This window comes from Chanodichthys erythropterus, chromosome 23 (genome assembly GCF_024489055.1).
Source record: "Chanodichthys erythropterus isolate Z2021 chromosome 23, ASM2448905v1, whole genome shotgun sequence".
NCBI classification, from domain to species: Eukaryota; Metazoa; Chordata; class Actinopteri; order Cypriniformes; family Xenocyprididae; genus Chanodichthys; species Chanodichthys erythropterus.
The window spans coordinates 31,292,658-31,318,415 of NC_090243.1; the positions used below are offsets into that span (position 1 = coordinate 31,292,658).

Sequence of the window (25,758 nt, forward strand, 5' to 3'; positions counted from 1 at the left end):
ATTGTTTAATAATTATTCATTGAACATTAATAAATGTTAATTTCCAACATACTTTGAGTTAATTTTAATTAAGCAATACAGTAATTTTTAAACAATAGTTGAGTTAAATAAACCTACCCAGCAGGTTGGGCAAACATTTAACCCTACCACTGGGTTAAAACAACCCAATTGCTAGGTGTGTCCATTTTCAACCCAACTTGGGTTGTTTTTAACCCAGCATTTTTTAGAGTGTAATATATGTGATATATATGATATAAGTCCCAAAACATTGTACAAAGAACATGATTTACCATGGTGCCATGTCCAAAAAACATGGTAACCCCATTGTAGGCTACTGTATTGTTTGGTGCTATTGCTTGTTTTCCTCAGTATCTTGCGGTAATTTTCTGTGTCGTTAGGGGTCACGCTTCGGCCATAAAATGGCTCACTTTACATGGCGCAAGGTAAGATTTTAGTAATGAAAGAAATAACTACAAAAATAATTACTTGGATAATTACATACATGCCTTATTTGATCCTCTCACAATATATCAAGCGAATATTGGTCAAATTAGTTTATTGGTCAGCATGCCCTGCACACGTCGATACTTCACGCGCTCAAAACGCGACGCAACACAACTAACATCATCCAATAATTAGTCAAACTGTCTACACACAGTTATACACACAGGAGGCGTTCTGTTGTAGGACATGCGTCATGCGCACTGGTAGTTGCGTCGTTTAAGACCACTATTTTAAGACGGTGACAAACTAAAATAGTTTAACTTTTTTCGAAAGTCATGCGTTCGGTTCCATTCTGCGCGACAAAACAAAAACGCTCCCATTATAATAAACGAACACGAAACGCAACTGCTGCTCTTAAAATGAATGGAGTTTTCTTCATGACGTTATAATCTTGCACTGTTGAAATTTGAGTAGAACTGTAGCGTTACGGCCGCGTCGCGTCGCTCGCGTGCAGACTATATTGACACCTGACATGAGAGCTGATATTGTCATTTATATGTAAAAGAAGACACGTAGACGTGTACGTAAAGACGAGTTTGAGGATGTTAAAACTGTCTTGTAAAGCTCCACCTCTGGACGCGAGCACTGGGGCGGGCTCGAGACGCGTCTACCTGCTTCAGCCCCGTTATTTAAAAGCCTCAGAGACAGACGCGCTATCCACTCTACAAACATAGGCTACTCTGTGGGGATCAGCCTAGGGTTAAATCAAAGAACTGAAAATATATATATTGAGAGAAAAAAAAAAAATACTGCATTTGAAGTGGCGGACAACTTTTTCCTTTATTCCTCGTTTTGAATTATACACAGCAACTTCACATTTGAAGGGACATACAGAAGTTTCCAGCTGTCTTCTGCCCGGAGCGAAGTATCACGTCGAAGAATTGATGGAGATTTTGAGAATTGAAAAATTCCCTGGACAACTGCATTTGCTTTGCACGGGATAATACAGTTTTACAGAGACAGGTTACAGTTACGACCCAAAGGGGGTTCACAACCTGATGCCACAGGAGAACCTAGTCAATAACTTTATTATTCTGTAGTTCTTCAGATAACATCTATGTACTGGCGCTTTAAAGAACCCAGAAACCAGCACACTGATCTGAAGATCCTATAATGTAACATCAAGAATCTTTTAATCTCCAGGAGATCATACATGCAAAATGGTTCTTAATGAGAAGAATGTTCTTTGCTGAACCTAATAACCATTGATAAGATCTATGGCGTGAAGCAGAAGAGAAGAGGACAGTTTTCCAAGTGATTATATATAGAAGTGATTACACCCTCATCATCACCACAGACTGGATGTAAAGATGACAAGCGTCTGGTTTGCTCTGCTGGGCTTCTTGTGGAGCTCTTCTTTGGCAGGTAGTGGTTCTGTACTGGACGGTTCTGAGCTTCAGCCCAACTTCATACATCGGAGGTTACGGAATCAGGAGAAGAGAGAGATGCAGAAAGAGATTCTGTCCATACTGGGACTGAACCACAGACCGAGACCGCATCTGAACAGCGGCAAATATAATTCAGCACCCCTCTTCATGCTGGATCTGTACAACAGCATGTCCACTGAAGAGAAGAGCGACGTGGATCAGTACAGATCGCTGTTTACCACCACACGACCCGCTTTAGCTTCACTTCATGACACCGAGTTCCTGCACGACGCGGACATGGTCATGAGTTTTGTCAATTTGGGTAAGATGAACTTTTATATTTAAAACTTTACGCTTGTATTCACTTTGTTATAGAGACGATAAGGGTATACTGGTCGCACTACAAACCCAATCAGCGTCTGTTAAGTGAATTAAATGTTTACAGATTATAGAACTATATATAGGTTATATATATATATATATATATATATATATATATATATATATATATATATATATATATATATATATATATATGAGAGAGAGAGAGAGAGAGGGGGGGGGGGGGTGAATTCAGGGTGATTGTAACACTTTTTGCCATTGAGATGACTTGGAAAAAGTGTCCCAATCAATCTGAATTCATAACAGTGTTATTTTATTAATACATTTTAAATCATTATTTTATACATTTACCACAAATTACCTAAAAAATGTATTAATAAATAATATTTTAATCATCTAACTGCTCGATTTATGACTTAAAGGTGCTTAAGTTCTGTTGAGATAATGTCATCTAATATTTTAAAATAGCACAAGCATTTTTCAGGCAAACAGAGAGGGTTGCAAGGTTTCAATTGATAGTAAAACAATAAATATATTGATTATTAAATGAGCTACACCTGTGGTTATTCTGCTTGGACACCTGTGTGAACTGACTTTATAAAACCACTAAACGTTGTTCAAAAAGTGTATTTTAAGTGCATTTCTAGTTGCAATGACGTAAGTGAACAAATCTATTTTTTTCTTTATTTTGAACATTTAAAGCCAATCAAACTTATTTTTGTGAAATATTTTGCTTGAACGTTCTCTGCTGTTTTTGTATTTGATACTTTGTTACCTAATGCAATGATATTTACACATTTTTAAGTGTGAAATAAGTACTTCTGTGGCCGCTGTGTTTGTAAAACCTTTGCATGCAAAAACAGAATCTAAAAATGATAGAATTCCCCCAGGCCATCACTGCAAAATGTTTATTTTTATTATGCCTCCTGGAGTGAAAATGTTTGAGTTTGTTAAGATTTTTCCGTGTCATTGTTTACTGTAGCTTGCAAGATTAAGGCAGTTTAATTTTAAGTAATTTTTAATTAAAATGTACATTGTATTTTCAAGCATTTTGATATTCTGCTCATTTACCATGGTAAGTGAAGTACCTTGGAGTACCATCATGTTCTGTACCAGATGAATCATAGTGTCGCCTCAGTAGTGTTTTGTAAGATTCTGATGGATATCACAGTTCAACACTTTTTTTTACTGACATCTATCAAGTTCATAGTGACCCAGAGCACAGTGTCAGACCACAAGTCTGTTTATACTCAGGGATTCTGTGTGGTTTGCTTCAGTAAACACAGACCTCATTAATGGAGGGAGTATTTGTGTCCAAGATTCACTTGTTTATGTGAACTTCCCTCTACAGGGGCCAGGAGTTGCCCAATTAAGTTAATTATAACAATAAAAAACTCTTCTGGCTCTACTCACTGCAGCTATGGGCCAATTGTTGGGTCAGTTGCCAGAGATGCTTTTGTGTGAGTTGCGCCATTCTAGTTGTTGTTTGGTTTCATTTCAGAGCTCATTTCTGTCTGTTTTATAAGACGATAAATGTGATCTGGTAGCGGTTTTCTGCAGTCAGTTGAACACTTGATGGAAACATGTCATTGACTGACATGTCACATTTTCAGTGCTGCTTGGAAATAAGCAGGATATCACATCAACTCACCACAGCGTGTTACCTGAGACAGGCTTAAAAGTGGCTTTTCACATTTGCAGTGTGTCAGTGACTCAATTTTGTCAGTTATTGGATATTTTGCATTAGTAATTTTAATATGGTTTTGTTCTAGACTCTTGTAAGGTAAGTCATATCATTTGTTTTGGATGACATGCCTATGATTCAAGTGTTATTTCTTCTCTGGCTAATTACTGCAGTCATCAGTCTAGAACACCTACTAGTCTCCGAATATAGGAGAAAAAGGAAGCACTGGTATATATTGGCATACAGAAACTGACCAGTGTTGCAACTCATCCAGAAATAGCTAGGCTTGTCACAGACATTTGGATCGTCAATGTATCCTATGTGAATCATCTTATGACTGTAGAAACAGTAGTGCATGTTTCCTTTTTGTGGCTTCATGAGTAGTTGTTTGAAAAAAATGACTGTTTTCCATGGAGTTCAATTGTAGGCTCAGTGTTTACACTCTTTTTTTATACACTGAAAGCATACAATGGCTGTCAAAAAAAAAAAAAAAAAAAGCATCATAAATGTTGTCCATATGACTTGTGTGCTACAGCCTATTGCATTATTTCTATATCTATTTTTTTTAATGCTTTACAATAGCTCACTCACCAGTTGGCCGGTAACATTTTTATGAATTCTAACAATGCATGAATGTGAACAAACGTGAACAACGCTCAGGACAGTTGGCAAGCCAGTGCTGCATTTTCACAAAAGTTTAAACGAATACTAAACTAAGCTGTCTTTCATGTCTTGCACTTAAGCGGACAAATTCACACAAAATGATGTAAAAACAAAAAATAGTGAGTATCTTAGTAATCATAGTCTAGGCAGATGACTGCAGTAAATAGCCAATAGTCGTTATGTCTTAAATGAACGTAAACAGTTGAAAGAGACGCATGTGTACAATATCAGTATATTATATCCGTGCATTCGCTCTTAAAGTGACAGCAGCCTAATATTCCTGCTGCTGTCTGTGTTTTTAATGTTAATCAAACAACAAAGGACAAAGGAAAAAGAAAAAGAAAAAAAAAAACACTCACTGCTCTTGACTGAATGACTTTAATAAGGAATAATTAATATGGATCAGACCTACCTGAAAACCCTGAAAAACACTGGTTATTTCATTTGTATTATTGTTATATTGTATTTATTTGTGCTTTTGCTTGTAATTTGATTATTTGTTCTCATTTTATAACTGACTGTTTACTTGTCTTTAATAATTTTTTACATTATATTAGTTAGGCTAGTAGTTTTAGCTGTGGTATCAAAATTGGGATAGAGAATTGTGAATTTTCACTGGTATCTAAAATGTTGGTGTCATTACTGCCTTTCATGACCGGTAAAACATATTTAGTGAAGTTCACAACGTAATTTCGGGAGGTGTGAACCCATCTAATCTTTCAATTAGTGAAACTCAAACATAATCTCAAGAGGAGGGAACCCTAATCTTTCAATTACATCCAGAGCAAATAAGCAGCTACTCAGCTACCCTGCTCTGGCATCAGTTGTTTCGATATCCCTCCACCTCCCCAACTCCACCACATAAATTAATCATCTCATCTATCGTACTCCTCTTCTAGTACTACTCTGCACTAGTAGTCCCTGGGGGGTATATCCAAGCTTGAGTTGAAGCTGCTTCCTCGAGCCCCTCCACAGCGGACAGCAAGCCAAATACGCTTAACCTTATTAGCTTAAAGATTTTATGAGGAAACAAACTCGTGAATGGCTGGTAAATTTTCTTATGTCACCAGCCATTGGAAGGTGTGGCAAAAAGATTTTTTTTTATTTATTTAGATTTGTTTTTTTATTTGTAGATTTGTTTTAGGCCCTGTATGCAAGTACTTTTATGATAGTTTGATGATGCTTTTTGTGCTTTTAGAATATTTGGAAATACATTTTAATAATCAAGTTTGTACCCTCCCTTGTGAAAAAGAAGTACACTTTAGCATACTTTTAAAAAGAGTACTTATTGCAGAAAAAATATATTTTCACATTTGTGACCCTGGACTACAAAACCATCATAAGGGTCCATTTTTTTTTATTTTTTATTTTTTTTTATTATTATATATCACATGAAAGCTGAATAAATAAGCTTTCTATTGATGTATGGTTTGTTGGATATGACAATATTTGTCCGAGATATAACTATTTGAAAATCTGGAATATGAGGGTTCAAAAAAATCTAAATATTGAGAAAATCGCTTTTAAAGTTGTCCAAATGAAGACGTTAGCAATGTCTAACCACTCACATAAATAATTTTTTGATATATTTACAGTAGGAAATTTACAAAATATCTTCATGGAACATGATCTTTACTTAACCTAATGATTTTTGGCATAAAAGAAAAATCCATAATTTTGACCCATACAATGTATTGTTGGCTATTGCTACAAATATACCATGTGACTTATGTTTAGTTTTGTGGGCCAGGTTCACATTTGTAATGAATAAACTAACTTTAAATGTAAAATAAATTAAATTGAAATGTAATGTTGAATAACACACTAAAGTCACAAATATTATCAAACACTTTACATGTGCTTTAGAATGTTAGTCAACACATTAATCATTAAAAAAAGATGATGACATCACGTTTTCTCTAGAGCTGCTTTATAGATAATTTGAACTCATTCCACAATTATCGAACCAAACTGAATCAACACTGAACTGATTTCAGCTGAAAAATGACTGTTTACTATTGTCTTTTTAGAGCTGCTTTAGAACAGAATTTAATTGTGTTTGTATCACTGCATCGTTATTTTCCTTGAAACAATCTGTAAATAAAGGTGACTTGACATGACATGACATGAAAGCATGCTGCATGCAGATGTCCACTGAAGTCGAACTTTGAGTTTGACAGAATTGCGTTTGAGTGATCTTTGTGACAGATTTAGGAACATCCAATGTTCTTGATGTCAATCCCACTTTTTCCAGACCAGTCTTGCTCTGTTTACAGAAGGGTAGAGGATACCCTAAGCTTTTCTTGGCACAGAGAATGTTGAGGAAACTCCCATCTTTTGTTTGCACTAGTAATATTGTGTGTTTGTCTTTTTTTCTGGATAAGGGGGGATCTGCCAGTAATCCAGGGAAAATCCATGGGGGGAAAAGCATTTCTGTTTTCTGTTCTTTGGTCCATCATTGCTTTATTCCACCCAGATCTTTTGTGTTCACTCATGTTTCCTCCTATAACTCCCTCGTTACAAACACATACACATTTCAAGCTCATTATTTTCCATGGCACATGTCTTAACTAGAGCCCAGCTGTCATTTCCCCACTTAGCAAAGTCAACAGCCACCCAGGAGAGCACAGGTAAGCTTCGCTTTAGGCCTGTAAAGTAGTAAAAGTGACCCACACATAGAGTTTTGGGGGGTTTCTTGGGAGCTTAACAAGGTCTAGACCAGGGGTTCTCAACCCTGGTCCTCGAGGGCCACTGTCCTGCAGAGTTTAGCTCCAACCTTGATCAAACTCACCTACCTGTAGCTTTCTAGTTATCCTGAACAGCTTAATTAGCTTGTTCAGGTGTGTTTGATTAGGGTTGGAGCTAAACTCTGCAGGACAGTGGACCTCGAGGACCAGGGTTGAGAAAGCCTGGTCTAGACAGTCCTGGCTTCTTATAACTGTATGAATCCTGTATTTCACTATGTGCTTTCATTTCGCTCTTCCGCTCTTAATAATGTATTTCAGTGTCCTGAGCTCCAAATCTGGGCTGAGCTGTTTGTTTTGCACCACAGTGTGTTTCTAAACCCACATTTTATCACATAATTAGTTTGCCACAATCAATCAATGAATTGTTTGATGTTGGCAGGTTATGCACAAAATGGATGACCCCTTTTGAAAGACTGCCCGTGGCTCACAGACACAGGAGGGCTGTATCACTTCTAGTCTGCATGCGGGCGTTAACATAGAAATTAAGGAAGGAATTTGAGTTATGCTTTAGCTCGGTAAAGAAGGAAAGGGATTTCTCATGGGTGACTCAGCAGACTGATAAGAACTGTTGAAAACACACAGCAAATGAGACTAATGGCCAGGCACAGATGAAATCTGCAGACTTTTTTTTTTTTGCACTGATTTTGAGGGAAAAGTCTTTGGGATGATTTTAATGTAGTAATTGACACTGACCTTTTTTACTTTTGTCAGTGCATGTACATGGTCTTCATGTGCACAATTTAATGATGTTTTATTAACAAAATTCAGGAGGAGCCCTTTCAAATGATCCTTTCAGTCATCACGTCATTCCAGCCAGCTGTCAGCAATCAGTAATTAACATATCTACCCAATCAGCATAAGTGGAGAACATTATAAATACGCAGTCGACTCACCCATGTTCCTCGACAGTTATTCAGCATCCCTCCACCACCCTGTCTCCCCACACTCGCATGGTTATCTTCCTAACCAAATCTCACACTCGCCTGGATATCTTCCTTAACCAGAATACGGGGGGAGTACTCTGGGTTCGGGCCAAATACCGAGCTCGGAGCCCTCTCCTCGGACAGCATGCCAAATATGCATACTATTTATTTATCTGACTTATTTGCAAGTGTGAACTTGTGAATTGGTGAATGTTATCCTACCCATCAAGATAACTTGCTTTGCCATTGAAAAACATTCTAAGCCTTCTAATTGTTCTCTGTCATATGCAGTCCACCACCATCCAATCTATTCCCCAGAGATGAAATCCCTCTATATGGTTCCCTTTCAAGGGAACTCGCGCTGCGTCTAAAGTGCTATGGGAATGCCTCTGCGTGATTTCGTCATGAAGCACATGTGAAATCAGTCCAATGGCGTGATGGAATGTCATAGGCGGTTGACGTCATGACTATGATACTATAAAGCACTCCGGAACCAAACAGTGTTAGCTTCTGTGCCTTCAGCAAGTGCTCTGTGTGAAATTGTCTCTATCTAAAAAAAAAAGTGAACGTTACCACCTGAGCTCTCCCGCTGAGAAACTGGGGATCGGGTGGACACTCACAGCCGAAGTCTTCTCTTGATAGGCTAGATCTGAGGGCGGTCCTTATCGCTAAGAAGGCTTTGGCAAAGAAGCCCTGACGCCAAATGTGCTGGGCTTCTGAGAGCAGTCCTCTCTGGGTTGAGTTGGATTATACATCATTATATGGTGCCCATCTCCCCTCGGTGCTCTCAGGGAGCTGTTCTGCCAACGCTGCCACCTCATGTGCTTCAGAGCGCAGCGGTTCTCAGTGAACATATGTCTCAATGTCCACCCAGAAACGTTGCAGCTCTAGGACATTCGCTCCCTCTGAGGAGGGTTTCGGAGGGGCCAGTTCGGTTGTTCCCTGCCAGTTTGTCGCTTCAGGGCACCGAGTTGGCCACTCGTCTTATACCAGGTATGGACGTTTTGGACACTTTGGACGCAGGCTTTGGACGCAGCGTGAGTTCCCTTGAAAGGGAACGTCTCAGGTTACGTATGTAACCATGGTTCCCTGAGAGGGAACGAGACGCTGTGTCACTTTGCCTATGAATGCCTATGACCAACTTGCTTCAACCTATCAGAAGCTAAAACTGTGTTCAGAATAGGGCTGGGCGATATATCGAATGTGATTGTCACGTGCATTTCGTCAGTAAAGCCGGTTCCCTGATTACAGCTAAAACGCCATCACCTGCTTTCAAATGAAGCAGCATTTAATAGACAGAGCCGTAGTTCACTGATAAGCCACGCAATATCGCGTTCAATATCGACGGCGATTCATATCGATATTGAAAGCGATATTGCGTGGCATTCGATATATTGCCCAGCCCTAGTTCAGAAGTGCTTTATAGTTTTCACCTGCTTATGATGTTCCGTCATGCCATTGGACTGATTTCATTAGTGCTTCACGATGCAATCATGCAGAGGCCGTTCCCACAGCATTTCAGACGCAGCGTCTCATTCCCTATAGAATATATCCAACTCAAGTAATTACCAAAACAATGTTCCTCCTCGAGTAACTTGCGGTTTTATGCCTCAGCAGAGGCATAGGAGGGCCAAATCTTAAAACAAACATACAAGTGACAGGATTTTGTGCATAACTTACTCACTGAGCACTCCAATTCTTCATATATCTGCAGAGAATGTTTTGTGCACAGATTCGGGGTGAGCCTACTAAAAACTAATACTCCAATTAATAATATAAAAATTCCAAAAATTTTCTTGTTCAGTATTTTTGTCTTGTGTTTCCAGTAAAATATCTAAACATTTTTAAATGAATATACATTTACTTGAGAAGCAAAATTACATAAGATATAATCTTGTTTTCTGAAAAAGGATAAAAGATTAGTTCACTTTCAAATGAAAATTACCCCAAGATTTACTCACCCTCAAGCCATCCTAGGTGTATATGACTTTCATCTTTCAGATGAACACAATCATAGTTATATGTGTTTGTGTAAGAAAAATATCTATATTTAACAAGTTATAAAGTAAAATATTTATCAGACCGCCTTCCGTATTTAACTTTAGAAGAAAACGTAACTGACGCTGCGTTGAATATGGAAGGCGTAGGATGTAGCATAAGCATTTTGAACTGCGAGAGGCATTGCACTTTCTTCGCAAGTTTTCATCTGAAAGAAGAAAGTCATATACACCTAGGATGGCTTGAGGGTGAGTAAAGCTTGGGTTAATTTTAATTTGAAAGTGAACTAATCCTTTAAATCAGTAACAAATATATGGTGTAATAGAATATAAAAACTTGTTTTGCCTTCGAATCTTTTTTTTTTTTTTACCCCATTAGCAGATATTTTTTTCTTGTTTGTAAATATAAATTCACCTGCTCACCCCTCCCTTTCGAAGCACTTAGAGAAGCTACGATGGCAGACACAGGACAAAGATGTCATCGTCTGAGACAGCAGAGAGTAGCCAGTCAAGCAAACTCGCTCTATAGAGCAGTTTGTCCATTTAGGGCTACTGTAGAAACATGGCGGCACAAAATGGCGACTTCGATGTAAGGGGACCAGGGCCGGCGCGTGCCTATAGGCAAACTAGGCAGCCGCCTAGGGCGGCAGCACAGTGAGGGTGGCAAAAAAGAGAGGGATTTAGTTAATTAAAGTTAATTAATTTATTTTTGGGACATTCGTTTGGAATTATTACACGTATCAAAAAGTTATCACCCGATTAGTTATTCTAAATCTAAATTATCTTTCCTCATTCAACCAAGTAGGCTACCAAAACCCACCCCAACCTAGAGCGGCATATCACTGAACAAAAAAAAAAAAAAAAAAAATGGCGCTTTGAACGGTGAGTGGACTATGAGTTTGCACAATCGCAAATTCTCTCATAAAAACAAAGAAATTTAGAATTATGTAAATAAGAGATTCAATGTGTGACAGCTTTATTTATTATAACAGAACTTTGTGAGATAAAACAACTTTTTAGTGATTACAGAGGGAGCACTCTTTGCGCGCTTTCTGCCATACCCATGCCTTATACAGTAGGCCTATTTTCTGTTAAAATTAACAGTGGTTTGTGAACGTAGTGAACAGACGTCCCCGTTTTGGTGCTCCGTCCACGAATGGAGCTGTCCTTGGAAATGTCCCCATTTTATAGGTCGTTCAAAATAACCTGCAAATACATTGCATAAAAGCCCGACCAACATAGCAGTCTGTTGGTTATCGGAGCAATCATGTAGTGATTATATTCACCAACAGCAGGGGCTGTGCAGCTACGCTATCACTGCCACACTTGATCGCGCACGCGCCACTAACCTGGACCAGAGCAGAGCGCCATTATCATCAGTTATCAAAAGAAACCTCGTTATCTGTTTCGACTTTCAAGATAGTAACATAACTATTTATGTTAAATTAAAGTAATACGGTTATGTGTTTTATAACAGGGTGCGGGATTGTTTTGGAACAATTTTGGCATCAATTTCCACACGTCTTATGAAGTGGTGACGGTACACTCAGATATGAATAAATAAATAATACACTTGCAACTTCTTAGTGCTTATAATGAGTCTAAAATGCAAACTTCACAACTAGCTACTAGAACTACCACCGATTTGCGGCTTTTGTGCGTCTCTCATTGAAAATGCCCAATTTATCAGCGGCCCCCCAAGAATTCTCCTTAATCTTCCAGTAGATGTTCTTACTATATAAGTGTTTGCATTTGTAGTTAGTAACGTGCTGATTATTTTTTACATTGCAGAGTGAAAAAATCCGAAAACATGCTTGTACATGCTTTTATATTAGTGCAAGTTTATTAATAAATCAATAAACAAAACCTCCAGTCTTTCACATCTCAAAGATCGAGTTTAATTGAAGTGGGGGCTGCACGCGGGCTTTTGCCTAGAGCGGCAGTTGAGCTTGCGCCGGCCCTGAAGAGGACCCGCGGTGTATATATGTAGAAATGGCTCATTCTAAGGTAATAAAAACATAACAGTTATGTAAGGTCTTCATACACCACTGAAAACATAGTTATGTATATTATATTACATTTCTGTCAGTAGATCATCCTAAATATTACACACTGGACCTTTAAAACAGCAAAATATCTTAATGATATAAATGTCTCTTCATTTAAGAATGTTTAGATGTCTGTACTGGAAAACAAGAGAATTTTTTCAGTGAATATTGCACACCATACAGAATGCTTATTTAATTTGATAAATCAGTTATCGCTGTAATGTGATTCAGTAAAACTGAATATTTAACCAAAAAAAAATATAAAGATGTGATTTGTTTTATCATCCGTAAATTGAAAAGTGGTCACTTTGAGAGGTGTGATGTCAGCTGAAAAGATAAATCTTTTTAGGGGCGAAATAAGTTATTGCATTTTGATGAAAGTTTACGAAGACAAACAAATTTTTTTCCTTTGGAAAAACATGGCTTGATAAACGTGGGAATGTGTTGTAATAAAGTAGCAGTTTATTTATGCAGGCCAAGAATACTGTAGTTACAATACTTGTCTTTAAAACACATACAAAAAAGTAAGCATTTTGCAGAGACTTTGTCCACATGGACCTTTCTTACATTCAAAACACTGGTTTCTTGGTTTTGTTTGCTTTAATGAACAAAATGGCTTTTGCTGTTCTTCCCTCTTAGCCTGGGGCCAGATCCCCTCGTTCTCTGAACTAAACATTTCTGGACTGTGATTATCTGACGAAGAATGTGAGTTTTAATCTCAGTTAAACAGACACGCTGAAGTTGATGATCGTGAGGTCAGGAGATAAGCTTCTTTCAGGGAATGTCCTCTTTGCTTCAGTCTTAGTTGTGAAGTCCCGATGCTATCTCTGCGTCTCACGCCATAGCCGTCAGACATGCCCCCACGGCCACCGGTTCCTGCGATCAGTCCTGAGGAATGTGCCGTTCTCTGCAGGTAGCTGCTGTCTTTGAATGAAGCATCTCGTGTTATCAGGGATCATATTGAATGAGGAATGAATAAGAATCTCAGAACAATAAAACTTGCCTTGTTGTTGCCTCTGGCTGTGAATCTGTCAGATAAGAGGGGGTTTGTTAAACCGATGGATAGGGACGTGAAAAAATACCACAGAACCAACATCTGATTACGTGATAAATCACTTGTTGGATGAATCACATCCATGTAACCATTCAAAAGTGTCACGCCAACATCTGAGGAGTTAACCACAGAAGAAATAAGGGGTCACCCCCTCCCTTCAAACCAAATGTGTGGTATTTTTCACTATAGCGTGCTGATGGCCTGACGTCAAACACGTTAAAGCCAATGCTTGAACCAAGTCTGTGCTTGAAAGTGAAACGCTTATGTAAAGTCAGAGATGTGTGGACAGTAGAATGTGACCTCCCTGCCAATCCTTTTGGGTTAACCTTTGACCCCCAGATGAGGTCACAGCTGAGCCTTCACCACTGGGTTAAGACCTACAGGTATGCAACATTTGTTACCATATGATGTTAATCTTAATCGTTCCACACCCGTAAGACCTTTGTTCAACTTCGTAACAAAATTAAGATATTTTTGATGAAATCCGAGAGGTATATGACTCCATAGACAGCAATATAATCAATGCTTTTAAGGTCCAGAAAGGTACTAAAGACATCGTTAAAACAGTCGACGTGACTGCAGTGGTTCAACCTTAATTTTATGAAGTGACTAGAATACTTTTTGGTTGCAAAAACAAAATGAAAATAACGACTTTATTCAACAATCCTGTCATTATCCTTAGGTAGGTGACGCAGTAAGCACAGTGAAGGCTTCCGTGTTTATGTCCGAATGCCAGCTCAGTATTGGCCAATAATGAGTCGGCGTTCTGATGTACAACCTGGTGGCGCTGGATGTAAACAACATATGAGAATGACACAGAAGAGAAGATATTGTTGAATAAAGTAATTTTTGTTTTGTTTTTGCACACAAAAAGTATTCTTGTCGCTTCATAAAAATAAGGTTGAACCACAACAGTTGGCGGTTTTGACAATGTCTTTAGTACCTTTCTGGACCTTGAAAGTGTTGATGATATTGCTGTCACGTATTTCAGCTCAATTTTTAGTGTCCCGACGATTAAGAAAAAATGTTTTGTTCCGTATTTCATCTTTCCCAAAAATGTCTTTATGACTGGGTAATCATAGAATGACTAGTATAAGTGTTCTGTCACGTGAGAACAGCCCAATCAATTTGTCTTAGAACAAAATTACCATCCAATCACAATTCGTTATTGATTAACTTGCCGTTAGTGAAGGTGGGAAAGGCGGAATTGTGCGATCAATGGTTAATTGCACACATATTTTTACAAAATGTCCATCGTGTGGAGAATTTCATGTAAATAAAGTTGGTTATAACGTATGGCTTAAAGGGTTAGTTCACCCAAAAAAAAATTCTGTCATTTATTACTCACCCTCATGCTGTTCCACACCCGTAAGCCCTTCATTAATCTTCGGAACACAAATTAAGATATTTTAGTTCAAATCCGATGGCTCCGTGAGGCCTTCATAGGGAGTAATGTCACTTCCTCTGTCAAGATCCATAAAGGTACTAAAAACACATCTAAATCAGTTCATGTGCATACAGTCGTTTAATATTAATATTACAAAGCGACAAGAATATTTTTGGTGCGCCAAAAAAACGGCTTATTTAGTGATGGGCAATTTCAAAACATTGCTTCATGAAGCATCGGAGCACAGTGAATCTGTTTAAAATCGGATATGTGTCAGTATATTACATCCATGAATTCGGTCTTAAAGGGACAGTAGCCTAATTAAATATAAATATAAATATATATATATATATATATATATATATATATATATATATATATATATATATATATATATATATATATATATATATTGTGAAATAAAATTTCTCATATCATGGTCATATTGCTCATCCGTTCCATATTCCACCTTGAGAAATCTGGTCACCCTATTTAAAGTAATTGAAAACTAAACTAAAATGAAGACATATATTGTGTACCTGTGTGTCTGCTGTTCAGCTGATGAAACATTGACAATTCAATTGTCTACAAATGACTCAAAAAAAAAAGAAAAAAAAAAGAAAAGGGCACCGTCGTGTCCCTATCCAAACCTTGTCGCGGTTGGACAGCATAAATCGGTTAAAATATGTAACGCCAAACATTTCCTAAAAATGCATTCAGATACTCATGTGTACAATTATCTGGGGTTGCATGTATAATTTTTAATTTGACTTTTAGCTATGTGTAGTTCGATATATGTTAGTTAGTTAATTAATTAATTAATTAATAAGATAACGTCAAAGGCGTCTGTTCAAATTTCATTTTGGAACTATTTTTCAACCATGACAGGACGTGTCAGAGGGACATCTTTTCAGAAGTCATTAAACATCCAAATGTTTGCTTTCTGTTTTGTTTTCAAAACTGTCTCTTTCTGTTTCAGTCTTGTTTTCAATGTTAATGAACATTAGATTTTTAGATTTACTGAAGAAAATGCTAGTGGCGTTTGTGTGGTTGCTCAAAAGAAAAGTAAAGGACTATCTTGGTTTTGTGTCTGGGTGGGTTTTGCACATTTAGTTCTGTTTCCAGTGTTTTCAGTTGGTTACCTTGGTTATGCATTGTTTGATTATCAGTTACAACTGTTATTCATTTCATTGATTGGTTTGTTCTGTTTATTTAAGCCTTGTGTTTCTTTTTGTTCTTTGTCAGTTTTTTCGTAATATTACAGTTGTTCTGTTCCTATTTCTGAGTATTTTGAGATTTGTTTAATAAATATATTCACACTGCTGAAATAGATCCTTTTCCTCATGTTTGTGCAACCGTTTCAGACATTTCCAAACTGTATAATTTGAGGAATATACTGTAGCACAAACAGTGAAGGACCAGTTACACGCAAGTTTAAAAGGTGTTGCAGTTGGTTCAATTATTCAGATTCAGTGCCCATAATTACATTTGTTCTAAAAATCTAAAGAATGAGTATATGTGCTCAAGTGTTTTTTGTGTAATCAACTGGTAGTGAATAAGTATTTTTATGCAGTCAGACCAGTATGTACAGTATTTGGGGGATGTCCAGTGTCCACTTTAGGAAAAAGAACTGTGGAATAATATTTAGACAGAAAACAAGAATGTGCTGATTATCATGACAGTGTCACAGATTAATGTGACTCTGATGCATCTGTAGCCCACTTATTCTTGCACATCAGTGGCAGAATGTGACAAATTTGCATAATACCACTTTATGCTCTTCATTGGTTGCCCGTGAATGTCTACTTTGACCCACCTATAAACATATTGGTTCGTGCTGTCGACATGTCGAGAAGACAGTAGATTCGCAGCACTGAAAACAGTTTGTTTGTATCGTTGTGTATCCAGCGCTGAGGAAGCCTCCGAGCTGAAACACGCAATGCAAGCGGAAGACCAATAACAACAGACTGGGTCATCTGACCAATCATAGCAGTGTAGGCTCGCAGTAATGAGGGGTTTAGAGAGACTGAATTTTCGGACAAAACGTTTTTAGACTCTTTGAGATATGAGGAGATGTGCAATGTACATTATGAGAAAATTTGTGTTTTTTGACCTTGAATGCAAGTAAACCTGCAACAAAAATTAGGAACCTTTAAAGTAGCATAATAGGGGCATTTTAAAATAATTTAGCTCCTGTATTTTTAAACAAATCAACACAATTCTGGAAGAAACTGATCCCTCACTGACATTATAAACACACTCTCCACCCATGGTGGAATGTCACCCAGTGCCCTCCACAAGTGGATAGGAAATGCGTGAGTGTTCTAGATTTATGGCTCCACTGCTTTCTTCAGGCAGCAATGGATTTGTGTTCATTTAATGGTCAGTAGCACAATGAAGTGTCTCGTGGTGTGCTGAATTAGTCATCTAAAGAGGTTGCATTGTCAGAACTTTTAATAACAGTCAGAGTGCAAAAAGAAAAAAAAAAAAAAAAACACAAAAAGCATATAAAGCCCAAAGTATTTATGTGTACAGTTAGCATACGCACATTTCAATGCACAGGCTTTCAAAGTATACTTTATTTGATAGCTAGCGAGAACAAAGGCACTCGATACATACACACTATAAAGATTCATTCTTGTCCAGTGTGTGCGCTATTTTTGTCCAAAAATTATGAGTGATAAAAATGTCTTTGTACTCATTTAAACTCAGAGGTATTTTTTCGTCCCCTTACACAAGCACTCTTCAACAGGGCTGGTGTTGCCACCTTGACAACATAATTAGTGTCAAAAAATTAAAAGAACCTATGCGAGCTGCATATACCATTAACAAGTTTACCGCTAGGGTCCACATACAGTGTGCGTGACATGAGTTTTGTCATTTGTACTGAACGCATGCAGCATGATTTTTCCAACTGTCCATGCTCTGTACGTGCACATGTCACACATGCAATTTTTTTGGCACTAGTTTGTCCACAAGGTGGTAACAGCTGGGCTGTTGAATCACAAGGTAGTCAAAAAAAAAAAAAAAAAAAAAAAATTAAGTAGACAAAAATGAGAGATTGTGTGAGGAGGTTGGGAAGTATCCACATTTGTACAACTCTAGCCTAAAAGATTATAAAGATGTGTATATGGGTTATAACTAATGGCAAGAGATTGCCCTCTCCTGTTAATGTGAGTGACTTAATGTTCATACTTCGACCACCTGTGTATGTGTATAGGTTATGTGTATAAAAAAAAAAAAAAACAGTTCTCATAATTAAACTAATAAAGGCACTTGATGGTTTCATGTCTAGATCACACGTAGGATCACATCGGTGTGATCACTCTAGATTGGTCCCTGGAGCGTACAATCACACTGGTGTGATTCGAATTTTCAGTGTGTCACATGATGAACTGCTAAATTAAAATCAGTGTTCAGTTCAGTGTTTTCAACCATGTAATTAGGGCCTGAGCACCGATGGTGTGAGGACCCTATTGTAATTGCTCAGTCAATTCTTCTTCTTCTCCGAAATGAGCATTTTTGAGGGCCTAAACATCAGATCAACATCATATTTGGCCAGTCTAATCTAAAGGCCTTTGGGACATTAAATTGCAAAGATCTTGAGTTTTTGTTGAAGGGCGTGTCCGTGGTGGCCTGACAAAGTCTGATATTTTACAATGAAACAGGAATCACAATGTCTGTGATAAGAGTCCTGGCCTGAAGACATCTACATGCCAATATTCTGTTAGTCATAGCGCCACCTGCTGGCAACAGGAAATTACATGTTTTGCCCTGTAATTCACTCTCAGAAACACATTTCAATATGCCATGTAGTACCAAACATGCTAGAAACATGTTAAATCATGCAATTCTTGGCTAAGTGCTAAAGTATGTGATTAACGCCACGAAACAGGAAGTTGTAACTCAGGCATTCAGTGTCCAATCTGCTCCAAACTTCATGTTTGATAATAGTCCTGGCCTAAAGACATCTACATGGCAATAGGAAGTGCAGCATGTTGAAATGACTTTGCCATATTTCTCCTGTATTTACTCGCTTACATGCATGTCACCCACTATTCACTGTTTTCTTAAGGCCAACGGGTGGTGGTGGACCCGGGTGCAAGGGCCCTTTCATCGCTGCGCTGCTTGCAGCTTTAATGTTATTTTAGATTTCAGACATTAAAATACACATAAGTACCAGAAAAACAATATTTATAGTTTATAAAATACACATCGATGTTGCACTGAACACTAAAAATTGAATACAACACGTAAATTCATCCATTTCTCCTGAAATAATTTCGACAGCTCTACATTTTTAGCATTGCAGTACAAATGACTGAAGTGGCATAGGCCGTAGGGAGTATGATGTGTGGAAGTAGCTTTAAGGGCCTAATGGTTAGAGAGTCGGACTTGTAACCCGAAGGTCTTGGGATCGGGTCCCAGTATTGGCAGGAAATGTAGGTGGGGGGAGTGAATGAACAGCGCTCTCTCAGTGAGCAAGCCACCTAACCCCCAATCACTCCCCAGGTGCCGCAGCAAAAATGGCTGCCCACTGCTCTGGGTGTGTGTTCACAATGTGTGTGTGTGCACTTGGATGGGTGAATGGCAGAGCACAAATTCTGAGAATGGAACACCATACTTGGCTATACGTCATGTCACTTTTAAACTAACATGGTGGTACCCATCACCCATTACAGATCAAATTTATATTTACAATATAGTTAACAAGTTTGTGCATATTTTGAATTAAGTAAAAATAAATTAAAACTAATACATCGGTTATACAGCACTATTTTGGCTGCTGTGTGTCACATGACAAGCTTGATGCATCTCCATGGAAATAATACAGTGATATATTCTAAAATAATGGTTGCCTTAAAAAACTCATGTTGGGGGGCTTAGCATATTTTAAACTTAGTTGTGATGTGTGAAATGGTTAATTGAGCATGAGATCAGTTATTGGTTACACTTAGAATATGTCCTACCTAGAGTTTCCAGGAGGAAGAAATCTATGGAGGTGGATGTCAGAGGATACACACAGCGACAGAGAGAGAGAGAGAGAGAGAGAGAGAGAGAGAGAGACATTGGCTGTTGTACTTGCTGCTCTGGAATGCAAGCCACCAATATTTTGACTTCTCCTTTGGAAACAGCTGCGTTTCCTTTTTCAAAGATATTTTTTCCTTATTTATCAGATCCCTTAGGGGAGATCCATCTCTGCTGTCTGACACAGACTTCCTCCTCTAAATCTGTGTCTCTGGCCAGCCCTGAGCTCACACACACCTGCTGCAGCACACACAGATGGCTCTAACAGGTCTCTCTGCTTGGCATGCTTACACAGACACAGACACACAGGTAGCCACTAGGAGACACCGCACACAATACTTCAATACACACCACCGGTATATCTCATCTGTACCAAGTATATGTTTCAAATTAGGCATTCCGACCCCCTTACTGACAAAGAAAATCACTACCTAGGGTCTTGGGTTACTGTGGTTTCCTTAAAGGCAGGAACACACCAAGCCGACGGTTGGCCGTCGGGCAGTTTTTGTTCGTTAGTTTTCAGTCGGCTGAAATTGGTCCTCGTTGGCTTTTTTTCAGCCGATTCGACATGTTCCATCTAATCATACTGATTGGCTTTTCAGCTATTGCCACCTGCTGGTACGGAAAGGCATTTCATCTTGCGCAGGCGCAGAACGATCGTGCTACTTGGCCGTCGGCTGTTGAGCATCGGTTTGATGTGTCAGGGCAACTTTGGACCCAAACGCTGCCGACGTGAGCCAACCCCACAGTCTGCTTGCGTCGCCACTAGTTCTTCGGCTTGATGTGTTCCTGCCTTTACACTAACCTCTCAATTTGCGTTGAGCAGTATACCAGATTAAATTAAAAACTGGTACAAAATATTCAATTTGTTGATTTTTTGTTTTTTTTATATACAATTCTTTGTAGGTTAAAGTGACTGACATAAAATGCAGTCTAATCTTGCTACACTGCAGGATGTGCTTGATCTTAAAGGTGCCATCGAATTGAAAATTGAATTTACCTCGTCATAGTTGAATAACAAGAGTTCAGTACATGTAAATGACATACAGTGAGTCTCAAACTCCATTGTTTCCTCCTTCTTATATAAATCTCATTTGTTTAAAAGACCTCAGAAGAACAGGCAAATCTCAACATAACACAGACTGTTACGTAACAGTCGGGGTGTACGCCCCCAAAATTTGCAGATGCCAGCCCATGATCGAGGTATTACACAAGGGCAGCCAGTATTAACGTCTGAATGTGCACAGCTGAATCATCAGACTAGGTAAGCAAGCAAGAACAACAGCGAAAAATGGCAGATGGAGTGATAATAACTGACATGATCCATGATAACATGATATTTTTAGTGATATTTGTAAATTGTCTTTCTAAATGTTTCGTTAGCATGTTGCTAATGTACTGTTAAATGTGGTTAAAGTTACCATCGTTTCTTACTGTATTCACGGAGACAAGAGAGCCGTCGCTATTTTCATTTTTAAACACTTGCAGTCTGTATAATTCATAAACACAACTTCATTCTTTATAAATCTCTCCAACAGTGTAGCATTAGCCGTTAGCCACGGAGCACAGCCTCAAACTCATTCAGAATCAAATGTAAACATCCAAATAAATACAATACTTACGCGATTAGACATGCTGCATGACGAACACTGTAAAGATCCATTTTGAGGATTATATTAGCTGTGTGAACTTTGTTTATGCAGTGACAGAGTCGAGAGTTTGGGAGGGGGCGGAGAGCATGTGATTTAAAGGGGCCGCAGCATGAATCGGTGCATTTCTAATTATGCCTCAAAATAGGCAGTTAAAAACATTAAAGATACAATTTGTGATATTTTTTTCCGCTAGACGTCGCTAAAAGCCTATTCAGAACAAAGGCGTAGTTTGATGACGCCAAGTTTTAGAACGGAAACTTGGGACATGTGGTCTCCATCTCAACGGACGGTGCAAAAGAATAGGGATTGGAGTCTGGAAGAACTCATGTTCGTGGATGCGATTATTAACGTTACTGTAGTATGAAGCAGAGCAGGACCGAGTGTTGTGGGAGCTGAACGAGGAGCTGGAGCGATTGATCAACACACGCCTCACGAGCAGCGGGACTTTTATTATGACACAGTCGCCGGCGCCGCTTCCGCTTTTCCGGTCATGAGTTTACGGGAGCTGTCCTTGTCGACAGAACCAGCGGCAGATGGTAAACAGTAATTATGTTCCATAAATAAGTAACACAATCCACCATAAAACGTGCAAGAAGTAAAAAAGGAACTGCTTGAAGCAAGCTAGTGGTTTGCTGGATGCTAGACACTACTTCCGCATTTGTCCTCTGCACTTTTGTCATGTGGTTTTTACGTCAGTACGTCAGGCGGTAACAAAGGTAACTGACGTCATTGACAGGCAACTGCACTGCCCCGTGTCACTGTTTAGAATGGGAATTTTCTCATGATTTACAAGTAGTTGAAAACATTAGAGATATTGTTTGTAATCACCTGGACAAAATATATAACACTAGCCTAGTGGTTTTTGGATATTTTACTGCAAAAATGTTACATATTGTACCTTTAATCAAAAAAAATCTATGGGGTATATTGAGCTGCAACTTCACAGACACATTCAGGGGACACCTTAGACTTATATTACATCTTGTAAAAAAACGTTCGATGGCACCTTTAAAGGGGCTATATGTAAAATTCAGAAACCCTTGACACCAGTGGCCATTAAATAAACTGCAGCCAGCAACTTATTGCTCGTGCTCGCTCTTGTGCACATGTAACGCACAAGAGACTGAATGTGATTAAATGCCATGATATACTCACACCAAAGTTCTTTTTTATTTGTAGAAAAAGAAGTCGGAAATACCTTTGAGGAGATATACTGTTAACGAACATCCTTATGCCGTCCATGCTACTGAGAGCTACATTTAAATGAAAATGACAGAGGTGAGAAAACAACAGTTAAGAAAGCATCTGATCATTTTGATGTAGATATGTTTGCTCAAGCTCTGAAATTCACCGGCATCATGTTGACTGTTTATGATAGTTTGATTATAAAGTATATTGTATTTGAGAATAGACCATATAAATCTGGCTATATGAGCATTGGCGTATTGTATTCTCTCAGAGACAACTAGAGACTAAATTTCAACATAATATGCTGATAACAGTATACAACTGTCTTTATTTATTCCATTATTTCTCTTTTGGCCCATACATATAGTGAAACAAATGGTAAAAATAGTATCTCGTGTTAAACAGGTTGTTTTTTAAAGTTGGTGCTTGAAGTTTTCAAAGAGGAGCTAATAGCCTAATCTTTTATTATTGCTATTGTCGATACATGATCATCATCTATTGATGCACAAGAAGGTTATCGTGGGGCCCTTCCAACACCCCCGCAGTGTGTGCCCTGCATTCCCATCCTCTACACCACTGTAAGTGAGACTATAGTTCTTTTTTTGCATGACACATTGACTTTACAGTACAGAATTATCCTGAACATTGTATAAGCATTCATTTAATGTGTAATAGAATAGATCTCGGGAGCACTCGTAATCCTCACATTCTTTGGATTTTCCCAGCAAAGCCAGTCCGAGTCCATCACATAACAATCAGTCTATAGGCTTAGTCAACCTTAAAACTTAGGATTTGGGCCACACTATGTTGCTGTCTGGGTTGGATTCGGGGATGGTTTCATTTTTTAAGTTTTGTTACAGAGCTGTTTACACATTGGCAATACAAAAAATGAAACAAAATGTGAAACTTGTATATTATATTCATTCATTGCAGACAGACTGATATATTCCAAATGTTTATTTCTTTCAATTTTGATGATTATAACTGACAACTAAGGAAAACCCCAAATTCAGTATCTCAGAAAATTAGAATATTGTGAAAAGGTTCAATATTGAAGACAGCTGGTGCCACACTCTAATCAGCTAATTAATTCAAAACACCTGCAAAGGCCTTTAAATGGTCTCTCAGTCCAGTTCTGTTGGCTACACAATCATGGCGAAGACTGCTGACTTGACAGTTGTCCAAAAGACGACCATTGACACCTTGCACAAGGAGGGCAAGACACAAAAGGTCATTGCAAAAGAGGCTGGCTGTTCACAGAGCTCTGTGTACAAGCACATTATAGAGAGACAAAGGGAAGGAAAAGATGTGGTAGAAAAAAAGTGTACAAGCAATAGGGATAACCGCACCCTGGAGAGGATTGTGAAACAAAACCCATTCAAAAATGTGGGGGAGATTCACAAAGAGTGGAATCCACAATCCACGTTTCTTGAGGTCCAGTGTAAAGTTTCCACAGTCAGTGATGGTTTGGGGTGCCATGTCATCTGCTGGTGTTGGTCCACTGTGTTTTCTGAGGTCTAAGGTCAATGCAGCCGTATACCAGGAAGTTTTAGAGCACTTCATGCTTCCTGCTGCTGACCAACTTTATGGAGATGCAGATTTCATTTTCCAACAGGAAGAGGAAGATGCAATATGCCAGACCCAACAATGCAGAAGAGCTGAAGGCCACTATAAGAGCAACCTGTGCTCTCATAACACCTGAGCAGTGCCACAGACTGATCGACTCCATGTCATGCCGCATTGCTGCAGTAATTCAGGCAAAAGGAGCCCCAACTAAGTATTGAGTGCTGTACATGCTCATACTTTTCATGTTCATACTTTTCAGTTGGCCAAGATCTCTAAAAATCCTTTCTTTGTATTGGTCTTAAGTAATATTCTAATTTTCTGAGATACTGAATTTGGGATTTTCCTTAGTTGTCAGTGATAATCATCAAAATTAAAAGAAATAAACATTTGAAATATATCAGTCTGTGTGCAATGAATGAATATAATATACAAGTTTCACATTTTGAATGGAATTAGTGAAATAAATCAACTTTTTGATGATATTCTAATTATATGACCAGCACCTGTGTATAAGTATATGTATGTGTATATATATATATATATATATATATATATATATATATATATATATATATATATATATATATATATATATATACACATACATACATATAACCCCCATTAAAAGATTTATGAAAGGGCACCTACTGTTAAATGCTTTTTTAAAAATGTACCTTTCCTTTAGTATTTAGATGTTTGTTCATGTAAACAATCTTAAAAGTTACAAAGCACAAAGTCCATGCCAAAGGGACTTAAAAGGGACTTAATTTCACCAACAGAAAACACTTGCCTGAAACACCTTGTTTGTAGTCCTGCCATTATTTATGTGATTTAGCAATGTCACACATTTGCATTAGCCCGCCCACAAAGAACAGTTGGGTAAGTGATTTTGCTATGTTGAAGAGACTGATTATCGTACAATGCCAAAAGTGATACATATATATATATATATATATATATATATATATATATATATATATATATATATATATATATATATATATATATATATATATATATATATATATATATATATATATATATATATATATATAATGATTACTTGTGTTGCATTTACTTCCCAAACTGGCTATCTAAAACTAAAAATTGGACAGATTTTGTTTATGTTTTTATAACATTATTTATCTCCAAGAAAATAAGTCCAAGCATCTTTGTTGTGTCCTTTTTAGACTTTGAGTGTTGAGGCCTGTGCTCTAGTAATGCTATTTGGATATCTCCTTTTGTGAGGTTGCCAAAGCACAGACTACCATTAGTCTATCCCAAAATGTTTTGTCAGCTGTTCTCATGGATTATGCCTTTATTAATGTTTCTATATGCCGAAAAGAAGGAAAGAATGGGACTGTTTATTTTCCAGACCATTTCCTCCATTTTATGGAATTTCCTCCTTATACAAAAAGACATTATAATATTTGTTGACAGGTCGTTGGCTTGTGTCGGCACTTAAGTGAAAATGGATTTGTTTTACGCCTGTTAAAGACAGAACAGCTGACTCTTGTAATGTCTGTTAGACTGTTGCCCTACACATATGCAGAACATAAAGTAAACAGTTCTCCTACACAAAGCAAGTTAACCTGACTTTGTGCCTGA

At 38.0% G+C, this 25,758-nt stretch overlaps 1 protein-coding gene across 1 annotated transcript in view; it reads left to right on the forward strand.

The window, feature by feature from the left end:
* The first annotated feature begins 1,023 nt into the window (after positions 1-1,023).
* The window catches only part of bmp6 (bone morphogenetic protein 6), a 75,868-nt gene continuing 51,133 nt past the window's right edge, over positions 1,024-25,758 (forward strand). The window contains exon 1 of the mRNA XM_067377256.1: positions 1,024-2,193. Coding sequence (XP_067233357.1) covers positions 1,815-2,193 — 379 coding nt within the window. The 5' untranslated portion in view covers positions 1,024-1,814. The remainder of the gene's footprint in view (positions 2,194-25,758) is intronic.